Raw genomic sequence first — 12,050 nt, forward strand, 5'->3', positions numbered from 1 at the left:
ACACACACACACACACACACACACACACACACACACACACACACACACACTTTTCAGCTTCTTTTTATGTTGTCATCCCCCATTAGATTGAGAAATTCTTGAGGGCAGGGGCCGTCTTTATTTTTCTTACCCATATCCCCAGAGTTTAGCAAAGAACCTGAAACATGTTTAATAAATCTTAATTAACTTAATTAACTCTAATTCCAATTTTCATCTCTGCAATCCCACAACCAAACACTGGGCCTTGCCCACAGTAGGTACCTTATATCTGTTGAATCTTCCTGACCTCAGGCCCAGCACTCTATCCATTGAACCACCTAGCCACCCCCAGAATAGATGCTTAAAAAGGGTCGTTTGAACTGAAGTCAATTGAAGTCTAAATATAAAAGCTCCCTTCCCGGCCTAAGTGGAAAGGGACCACTGTAAATCCTACCTAGGTCAACGGGATGTACAAGTCCAAAATCCAATGCTCATCTGGTTACAATGACTGGTGATTTCTATTGCTGACAACTGGAAATATAAATAAGGAAACTCCAAGGGACTGGAGGTTTTTCTGCTTCCCAGCTGCTTCTGTACTATGAACTGTTGCCTTATGATATTAGCAGCATATATGACATTGAGTCCCAGTGCATTTTAGCTCTTCCTTGAAGTAGCTCATTAGTTAATGGTTGACAAACTGTTTCAAAGCATTTTGTTTTATTTTTGCAAAAGGTGAAGTTTCATTCATGCCTGAAAACAATGATTATGTCAACATTCTGCCTCATTCGTTGAGGTTGAAAACCCGATGATGGATATTTACTGTGGCATACAATGTCTCAATGGGAGCAGTCTAGGGTAGTTTGCAGTCGTTTTAAAAACACTGCAGAATTGCAAAAACAACAACAGCTACAATGGTGACAAGCATCTAAAGGTTCAACTTCAAAAGCACAATAGACTCAAGCATTTTGTTCTTAGTTTTAAACATCTTATCCCTGGTACTGCTGTTCTATACCTTTATGGTCATTGTGCTCAGTAATTTTTTTTTTTTTTTTTGCTCCTGGGGAAGCAGCCCTGGCTTGTACCAAATTTCAGTGAATTTTGGTAAGCAAGCACTTAGAGATAATCACTTAAATATTATTTACTTTAAGTCTCAGAATTTCCTAAGGGCAGCAGGATTGAATCTCATCTTCCTCTGCTGGTGCTAGTGATCTATGTGTTTAAAAGTTATGGCTATTCCTAGCAAAGGTTATGGTTAAAGGAAAGAATAGGTGAAACAGAAGAGCAGCTATGACATATTCTTAATTGTCTTCTAAGTCCTCAGATAAGTCAGGGAAGAGATGGTTGAGAACAGTTATTTGGTATTCAATCATGTCCAATTCAGTGGGACCCCATTTGGGGTTTTCTTGGCAGAGATATTGGAGTGGCTTGGCTTTTTCTTCTCCAGATCATTTTTACAAATGAGAAGACTGAGGCACACAGGGTTGAGTGGCTTGCCCAGGGTCACACAGGTAGTAAGTGTCTGAGGCCAGATTTAAACTCATGAAGTTGGGTCTTCTTGACTTCAGGCCCTGCACTCTATGTGAGGCAGAGTGTGGTTAAAGGACTTGCCTGGAGTCATACAGCTTGGTTTAAAATCTAGTCTTCCCGGCTCCAGGCCCAGCACTCTAGTCACTGCACTACCTAGCAGCCTAATCAATCATATAATTTTAGCTAGGTGATGAAGTGGATAGAGAATCAGGCCTGGAGTCAGGAAAATCAAAGTTCAAATCTGACCTCAGATACTTACTAGCTGTGTGACCCTGGGGAGCCACTCAACCCTGTTTGCCTCAATTTCCTCATCTGTAAAATAAACTAGAGAAGAAAATGCCAAACCACTCTGATGGATATCATACAGTTTCAGAAGCCGAGACCTTTGCCCCTTTTCACCAGAAGGAATTTGGCTCCCATTTGTTTACAGACCCCAGAAGACCCTTAAACTTTTAGATTCCTTATAGACTCACCTTCTCTCTCTTTGAAAGCCTTAGCCTTACCTTTTGATCTTATTCAGATGCACCTTTGCCCCTAGCCCTAAAAAGAATCTGGTTCCCATTCGTCTATGGGTCCCACTAAACCCTTAAACTTTTAGGTTCCTTATCTACTCTCTTTATCTCCCTTTGAAAGCAAACTTCTACCTCCCAGTTCCCTTCATTTTCTATTCCCCTTGTCTATTCAATCTCTCAGACCTTCCAATTGGAATTCTCATCTAGATCCTTTTCCCAACCACTCCCCCCTCCTCTGGCCACCCAAAGTTAAAGTTACTTCAGTGTATAAAAGATCCACCCTGGCCCCCTTTCAAATGTTGAAAATTTCTCATGTCCAAAAGGCCGAGACTCTAACTCCTGCTCATCCTTACAGGCGTCACCTGGCCTATGTGATTTATCTCTAATAAACTTTTTCTCTGGCTGGAAGAAGTTGAGTTGAGTTGAATTCTTTCAGGCAGGGCCTGGCACCGTAATCTTGGGGTCCGTTCAAGCACCCCAAACCTCTAGACCTCTTCAACTCCAGTATCACTGCCAAGAAAACTCCAAATGGGGTCACAAAGAGTCAGATATGACTGAAAAACAACTGAACAACAAGCATATATAATACTCACCACATGCCAGGCACTGTGTTAAGCACTTTACAAATATTGTCTCATTTTTATCCTCACAACAACTATGGAAGTAGTTGATATCATTATCCCCATTTTACAGTTTCGGAAACTGAAACAAATAGAGGTTAAGTGACTTGCCAAGGGTCATTCAGCTAGTAAGTGTCTGAGGTCAGATTTGAACTTATCAAATCCATCTAAAAATCAGAAAGTATTTATCACCTGTTATGTGTTGGGACTGGACATACAAAGACAAAAAATGAAACAGCCCTTGCCTTCAAGGAGCTTAAATTCTCTCAAGCAAAACAACATATATATTATGCACATACACACATATCATACTTTATACTTTTTGTTGTTTAGTCATATCCAATTTTTCATGATCCATTTGAGATTTTCTTGACAAAGATACTGGAATGGTTTGCTATTTCTTTCTCCAGCTCATTTACATATGAGGAAATGGAGGCAAACAGAGTTAAGTGACTCGCCCGAGGTCACACAGCTAGTAAGTACCTGAGGACAGATTTGAACTCAGGTCTACTAATACATAAATATAATTTAGAACTGGAAGGGATCTCAAAGAATATTTAGTTCAACCCTCTCATTTTGCACATGAAGAAACTTGGGCCCAAAGAGGAAAAATCATTTGCCCAAGTTCTCCCAGGTTTTAAGTGATGAAGCCAGTCTTCAATCCCAGGTCATCTGATTCCAAACCTAGTACTTTAAGTACCTAGTACTTAGTACATTAAGAATCCTTACTAAACTCTTGAGGCATATTCACATGATGTTAAATCACAAATGGTAATTATTATTTTTTATTAATTTTTCAAATGGTTATTTGTGTGTTGTGGAGACACACATTAAATGTCAGGAACAAGTCAACTTGGTCAGAACTCTGGGAGTGGAGGAGCAGGGGACCTGCTATGGTCTGTTGCTGCTCTAAGGGCTGGAAGACCCTGGAATGTAGACATTGGTCTCTTGAGGGAGGACCACCCTGGAATTCTGAGTTAATGATTGCTCAAGGTCTCTCAAAGCCCATCCAAACCAAACTGGATTAGAACCCCAAGGCAATCTCCCTTCTAAAGGCTCTTCAGCCCCTTTAGGGCCAACCCATACCTGAGCTATCTTGATCCAACCCTGCATTAAAGTCTCCAGATCCACCCTGACAAATCAATAGTGCCAAGTAGTGTCAACTTTATGGTGTGGAGGTTCTTCTTAACATGACATCTCTCATAAATGTTTAACTGGGGAAGGGAATAAGCATTTTTAAGTGTCAGACACTGCTCAGTGCTTTATAAATATTATCTCATTTTATCCTCACAACAATCCTGGAAGGTAGGTGTTATTATCACCATTTTACAGTTGAGAAAATTGTGGCAGATAGAAGTTATGTGACTTGCCCAAGGTCACATAGATAGAGAATATCTGAGCCCAGATTTTAACTCGGGGTTTCTTGCCTCCAGTCTCTTTCTACTCCAAGTTATTCTGCAAACAATTGACAAAGTGATTTTCCTAACCATTTTACTGACCATCCTGACCATTTTTTCCCCCTACTCAGTAAACATTAGTGGCTCACTATTGCCTCTATGAGAAACTGTAACTTCTCTGTTTACCTTTAAGAACCCTTCACATAGGCAACTAGGTGGCGCAGTGGATAGAGCACTGGCTCTAGAGTGAGGGAGACCTAAGTTCAAATCCAGTCTCAGATCAGACACTTGACATTTGCTAGCTGTAAGACCCTAGGCAAGTCACTTAACTCCAATTGCCTCCCAAAAAAAAAAAAAAAAAACCCTTGACAATTTGACCCCAGCCCATCTTTCTAACCTCATTGCACACTACTCCCCCTCCCATACTCTGGCCTTCTCTGTGTTCCTTACACACAGCAGTTCTTCTTTCATCTCCAGGCCTTAGCCATGAGTCAAGGTAAAGGCTGCCCTTGACTGTCCCCCATGCCTAGAATGCACAGAGTTCCCATCCCCACCTCTTAGATCCCCTCTCTTCCTTCAAAACACAGCTCAGGCATCACCTTCTACAGGAAGCCTTTCCTGATCACTTTATCTGCTAGTGTCTTCCCTTTCTAACTGCTTTTTAAGCACCATGTATTTATTGTCTTTGTACAAAGTGACTCAAAAAACTTGGTCTTTTGGGATACACTATTTATTCTGTATGTTTACATATGTATTTGTTGTTTCTCCCTTAGAATGCAAGGTGCTTGTTCGAAAGGATTATTTAATTCTTTGTATTTGTGTCTCCAGCACCTAGTACATGTCTGAGACATAGTAAATGCTTAATAAATGCAAATAATGGCCTAGTAGTACATATATGTACATATAGATGTAGTAAATGCTTAATAAATGCAAATGATGGCCTAGTAGTACATATATGTACATATAGTAGTACATATTGAGGTAGTAAATGCTTAATAAATGCAAATAATGGCCTAGTAGTACATATATGTACATATAGATGTAGCAAATGCTTAATAAATGCAAATGATGACCTAATAGTACATATCTAGAATAGGTGTCATGCCCATTCTGCCAGGGAAGTCGTCAAAAGCACGGGGCAGACATCCCCCTAACTCACCTATAGGTTTAAGGCCTGTCAGTTACCTGGTTTAGCCTGCTGGCCAAGATGACTTTACTGGTATGTGGCCACTGAACATGCTACAACCTCTTAGAGCCACAGGTGAGAGCTGAGGGATAGGAGTACCACTTAGCTGCCTCCCAGGGAGAAGAACTATTACTCTGCAAACATTGTTTTCGGGCATTTTGTGTATTTTTTGTCCATCATGAGAATCTTTTACCATTCTACTTCTTTCATTATCTCCTTATTTCTTCTACTGACTCATGTCTCCTCACTTCAGCATTTATCTAGGGACCTGATGGCTCCTTGGAGAGCCTGAGCCTGCCTGAAATCAGATGGATGATGTACTATATGACCTCACAAGTCTCCTCCTGGGCTACAAGCCTAGAGTTTCATGACTGATAAAATTTGGAGGATATGGGGTATGGTAAAATGGACATTGTACTCCAGACTCAGAAAGCCTAAATTCGAATCCAGAATCTGTCACTTACTAGCCAGGGGATTGTGGGTAGGGGATTTAGCTTCTCTGAGCTTTGAGTTTCTCCTCTGTCAAGTGGGTTTGAGAATACTTCGTACTACTTCCTGCCTCACAAGGCTGTTCGTATACAAAGCACTTTGCAAACCTTAAGCCACTTTATAAATGTGAAATTGTTTTAAATAAATGAATTAAGACTAAAATTAACATGAAATCAGTGACAAAGCAAGAGAAAAGTTATTAGAATATGGGATAATTATTTAATGGTTAATGGTGATTTAAATTAGGCAAAGGTTTTCCTTACTTTATCAACTGTCTAATCCTATTACTGCAAAGAGGCAGATGTGATTCTAGATCATCTGAGGTTTTCTGTTCCTCCAATTTCACCTACAAATTTCTGCCTGTTGATTGAGGACATCCTTGTGTAGCAGAGAATTATCTGATTGAGGAATCTTTAACCACTGTCAATCATCATGAAGGAAGGACATGTGTTCAAGGCTTCTGTGGATGAGAGACAGTCAAAAGAAACTCACTCTAACCTTGCGCCAAGAAACCCGGCTGGAGCAAGGCCAGTGCCTTTCACGGACTGCTTGAGCTTCTAGATGTTGTAAGAATACCACAAGGCAGTTTCATCTCTGTTCTGTAACTAATTGGTCCCTGGTGATCCAGAAACTGTTACTCTCTTGACAGATGTTACCTTGTTCAGGGACAGAAAAGCTCAAATGACATAACTCGTCATCAGACAATGTCAAAGTTATTTATTATTTCCAAGCATCCTTCCTGTTCTTTTAAATGACCTTTTCCCAGGTGCCTTCTACCCCACCCCAGGTGCATGCCCCTCCACTAGATTGATTTTTCCAAGATGGCATACTTCCCAAAATGGTAATGTTCAACATGGCTGTTGATCTGAGATTTCAGTACTCACTCACCGGAGTGGTTTCAGAGGAAACATCTCGAGTACAGGACAGTCTCTACATTCAGTGATAAACAGGGTAAAATGATTCATAACCAGGATCAAGTGGTAACTAACTAGACGTCTTCATGGGATTTTTCCTTCTACTACTACATCTTGCCTTATACAATTACAGTGAGGAAGAAGCAAGTTAAAAGAACTGCAAATCATCAGCTACCAATGAAAATGGTAATCACCATGAAAGCCCTAACTGCAGAGAAACATCATGAAATTTTGTGTCAAATATGTACTGGGTTGAAATATTATGTTCTTGAGTTGTAGGACCAACAAGATGGAAGACTAGTTACTTTCCCTAGTCCCAAATAACTGAAAAATTCCCCAAAAGAAGTGGTTGTTAGATAAAAAAGGACCCCCCCCAAAAAAAGATAAAGTTCTCATGAATTGTTCAGAGAATGCTAATCTTCCAAGTGTGTATTCAGCACTCTGGAACTACTAACCTCTATTCTCCTAGCAGAGCTGTGCTGGCCAACCCAAATTCTGGGACACATAATGGTATAACGTCCTGCTAATGAAACTTTGCTCATACAGTTCTCCTCTTAATGATCCCCACCTTCACAAGAAATGCTACATTGTCCCATTGTAGAGGGAGGGAAGGTAGAGTACAATGTCTTCTGCATGGGGCAATCCCTAAATCAGGAACACCCAAGACTATACCTCCCCCACAATACCCTAACCATGAAAACGGAGCAGATGCTGATTCAGCCCAACTAGGGAAAAGAAGGAGAGACAAGGAAGGCACCAGTGAAGCAAAAGAGGATGAAAGTCATCTAGGACCAGTCTTGTTGCCCCAAGGTCTACTAAGTTGTAGGGACCAAGCCTAGTGAAATAAATTTCCTAACATAATAGAAATTGAGACAGCATTACAACCAAGTATCAGGAGCATACCCTCCAGCAAAAGGAAATTTGTCAAAAAGTGAGTAATGGGGGAATAAAATAAAGGCTGAAATATCAAAGATTGCAAGAAATTCTATAAAAACTCAGAGTGCAAGCATATAAATCAATATAGAGGATCCTAAAACCAGAAAGAAGGATGAGTACTAAATTGTCAAGAAGTTATAAGCACTCTTTAAAAATACAAATGACAAAGGAGAAACTATGATAATGAGACAACATGACAACATTTCTGGGATGAAGCTATAGCAATCGTGAGGGGAAAATTATATTCTAAGAATGTACTAATAAGATAGAAGTGGATTAAAGAATTGAGCATGCAATTTGAAAATTAAAAGGCCAACAAATAAACAAATCCAAATTATTCACAAAAGAAAAAATCGTAAAAGTTAGAGGAGAAATAAATTAATTTGAAACAAAAGACATTATAAAACTGATAAAAAAAAACTAAAGCTGACTCTTAAAAATACCAACCAAAGTGATAAACCTTTAACTAATTTTATTAAAGTAGAAAAATCAAATTAACAAAACATAAATGATCAAGGTAAAATCACAAGCCTGGAAGAAATAAAAATAATTATCAGAACCCACTATACATAGTTATATACAAAAAAACCCAACCTGAGAATTCAAAACTAATAGAATATCACCCAGAAAAATATAGAATACCCATATTAACAGAACAACAAAGAGAGATACTAAATAACTGAAATCTCAGAAAAAGAAATTGAAATAGCTATAAAATAACTACTAAGGCAGGGGTTAGGAGAGTGGGGGAATCCTAGTCCAAACATATTTGCATGAGAATTCTATCAAACATTTAAAATGAATACTTGTACCACACAAATTATTCTCAAAAACTGAAAAAGAAATCACTCTACCAAACTCATTTTATAAAACAAATAACATCTTGCTACCTGAACTGGGGAAAAGATAAAACAAAGGAACAGGGCTATAAATCAGTGTCAAAATGAGTATTGATTAAAATTTTTAAATAAAATCCTGGCCAAAAAAAATTAGAACAATTTATTGAAAAAAATTGTTCACTATGATAAAATTAGTTTCATACCTAGGATATAAAAATGGTTCAACATTAGTAAAACAATTAACATAAGTAGTCTCATTTTTAAAAAGTCCAAAACTCACATCTATTAAATCAATAGATGTAGAAAAAACCTTTTTCAAAGTACAATGCTCATTTATCCTTTTAAAAATTGACAAAGTATAAGCATAAAAGGATCTTTTTTAATATGTAAAAAAGTATCTAAAATCAAAAGCTAACATCATGTGTAATTGGAACATTATGTGTAATGGAAAACATCAGAAACTTTCTCAACAGAGACAGGAGTAAAATAAGATTGTCTCCTTTCCCTAAGTTATTTAACACCGCTCTAGAAATGCTAGCAATAACATTAAGACAAGAGAAATAAATTAAATGCATCAAAAGAAGCATAAGCAACACAAAGCTATCTCTGTCTGACAATGACATGAGGATTTACTTTGACTTTCCTAGGAAATCCACAATGAAACTAATTGAGACAATAGTTTCAATAAAGTTGCAAATTACAAAATAAACCCAGAAAAATTAATGACATTTTATATGACAATAAAAGAATCCCAGAAGCAATAATAAAAAAAAAAAAGGATTCCCACTCAAGATAACTACAGAATGAATAAATTATCTGGAAGATAATCCACCAAAGCATATTCAATGTCTGTGTGAGTACAATATAAAACACTACTTAAAAAATAAATAGTACCTTAAATAGAGAAATAGTCAAGGTTCATTTCTGGACTATGCCAATATAAAAGCAATGGAAATATTACTAAAATAAATTTGCATATTTAGTGCTATATCAATGTAGCACATACATACAGAAAATTGTTTCCAAACCTCATTAACACTAGCAGGTAGGATCCCCGAATCTCAACTAGCTACTTCCCTCTCAGGGTTCTAGGGACCTTGAGGATTTGGGTAGAGATATGGTTTCCTATAACTATAGCTAATAGAACCATAGGTCATGAGCCCCCACCAGTGAATTTCCTCCAATGATTATCAGTTGATGTCAATTAGTCTGCAAAATTTAATTACATTTTTAAAATGAATATTAACTAAAGTGGCATAGTAAGAAAGTAAGATGTTGGAGGGATTGTAGAAAGATTGGCATGCTAAAGCATTTTAGTGGAATTGTGAATTGCCCTAACCATTCTAGAAAGCAATTTGGAATGATATGAAGTGACTAAAATGTCCATATCTTTAACCCAGAGATTCCCTTGCTAAGCATATACTCCAATAATAAAAAGGAAGTCTCTATATACCCACAAAATATTTATAGCAGCACTTTTTAAGGCAGGAAAGCACTAGAAACTAAATATACTCTCACTGAGTGAGGACTAGCTAAACAAATTATGGTGTGTAAATGAAATAGAGTATTACTGTGCTTTAAGAAATAATGAATATGATAAATCCAGAGAAGCATGGAGTCACTTACTTGAACCAATGCAAAGTAAAATAAGCCAAACCAGGAAAACAATACACATAATGTCTACAACAACATAAATGGGATGAACAGTAACAAAACAACTAAAACTTAATGCTGTGATATTTTAATGGTCAGACTTTGCCTCACAGGAAAAAAATATGAGAAGATATCTGTGACTAAACTTGATATAACTTATGTGTTTTAATGTAAAGAGTTGCCTACAAAAAGAGTCCAGTCAGTCCCAGAGAAAACTGTTTTGTCTAGGGAGTGACACTCAGGAAAAAAGAGAATATCTCCATTTGTGACCTGGACTGTGTCATTTTTATTTTCTTATACTTCCAGTAATTCCCACAGACCAGCCATACTTTTTTGATATGTTGGTTAGTTTTGGGGTTTTTTTATTTCTGTTTTTTATTTATTTATTATAATTAATGACTCTCTGAGAGAGGTGGGGAAAGGGGTTCAATGGAAAATGCAAGTGATATAACAACAAAAGATACCAACAAAAATTATTTTATAGAAGGAGAAATGTGGCATTTTACATGTCTAGAAGAAATCAAAGTTAGAATAGCTATAACTAATACTATCTATGAGAAAGGAAAGAAGGAAGGAAAGAAGAAAGAAAGAAAAGAACAAAGAAAAAAGGAAGGAAGGAAGGAAGGAAAAAAGGAAGGAAGGAATAAAGGGGAAAAGAAAGGAAGGAAGGAAGGAAGAAAATACTAAAGGGCTACTAGGTGGTGCAGGGGATAGAATGCCAGACCTGAGGTCAGGAAGATTCGTCTTTGTCAGTTCAAATCTAGCCTCAGACATTTACTAGTTCTGTGACCCTGGGCAAGTCACTCAACCCTGTTTGCCTCAGTTTCCTCATCTGCAAAATGAACTAGAGAAAGAAATATCAAATCACTCCAGTATCTCTGCCAAGAAAACTCCAAATGTGGTCACAAAGAGTTGGATGACTGAACAACCACAACAAAATGTGTGACACACTGTGTTAAGTTCTAGAGATAAAAATTCAAAAGTAAAGATAGTCCTTGCCCTCAAGGGGTTCACATTCTAATTGGGGAGCAATACTCATAAAGAAGGTGAGAGGCTGTGAAGGAGGTGGTTGAAAAGGAGAAAGTCAAGTGAAGCAGTTAATACTTTATTGAAATAGAAGTCTGAGAGGAATAATCAATCCTAATACTGGATGTTATTGCTACTGGATAATGATGGTACATGTTATTTGAAAGATCTATGTTTTCCCTAAAAAACATGGCCATCTAGGAAATGACATTTACTAATTCTTGACCAAGTTAAAATCATAATTTCAGAAGCAAATGTTATAAAATAGAGGTGTCAAGTCTATTAAGGAGCTTAAAATCTCATTTCAGATCCCATGATAACCTTCAATAGCCAATATTACTGGGGAGTTCAATTTAAGGAATATTCCTGCTTTTCTCAAAGATCTTATCTATGGCATAGATGGCACCACCAGACAGTGAATCAGGCCCAGAATTAAGAGGAGAAGAATGTTGTTTGGCTCAATTAATTACCTCCACTTTCCCATTCTTCTCCAAGAAATAAAGACCCCATCTTTTAAGTACTGATAGCCTGACCAGTGTTGTTGTATGGCTGTGAGCTACAGAGAACTATAGTTTCTAAAGAAATAAAAATGAGCATGACAGAGAGGACATTGGAACAACACATGGTGGATCTAAACAGCATGTAACATGGAAAAATAAAGACCTTTGAAATCTGCTGTAAAGAATGTCATCGGGGCAGCTAGGTGGTGCAGTGGATGCAGTGGTGCAGAGTACCAGCCCTGGAGTCAGGAGGATCTGAGTTCAAATCCGGCCTCAGACACTTGACACTTACTAGCTGTGTGACCTTGGGCAAGTCACTTAACCCCATTGCCTAAAAAAAAAAAAAAAAAAAAAAAAAGAATGTCATCAAGGAAATGTATGAGCAAAAAAGATGGGCTCATCACATGGTGAGAGCTAGGTATGTGATGATATCAAGAGAAAATGAACACCCTGTAATGATCTTCTGGGAGGA

General features: G+C 37.7%; 1 protein-coding gene across 4 annotated transcripts in view; it reads right to left on the minus strand.

The window, feature by feature from the left end:
• Nucleotides 1–12,050, minus strand: part of ESR1 (estrogen receptor 1) — a 455,293-nt gene that overhangs the window by 322,121 nt on the left and 121,122 nt on the right. For 2 of the 4 annotated variants that reach the window (XM_027857987.1, XM_027857986.1), the window contains exon 1: nt 11,742–11,803. The exons of the other annotated variants lie outside the window; for them this stretch is intronic. In XM_027857987.1, coding sequence (XP_027713788.1) covers nt 11,742–11,769 — 28 coding nt within the window. In that variant the 5' untranslated portion in view covers nt 11,770–11,803. Of the gene's footprint in view, nt 1–11,741; nt 11,804–12,050 lie in introns of those variants that run through there. 4 annotated transcript variants of the gene reach the window in all.

Source organism: Vombatus ursinus, unplaced genomic scaffold, assembly GCF_900497805.2.
Source record: "Vombatus ursinus unplaced genomic scaffold, bare-nosed wombat genome assembly UNPS02012602.1, whole genome shotgun sequence".
Classification (NCBI taxonomy): Eukaryota; Metazoa; Chordata; class Mammalia; order Diprotodontia; family Vombatidae; genus Vombatus; species Vombatus ursinus.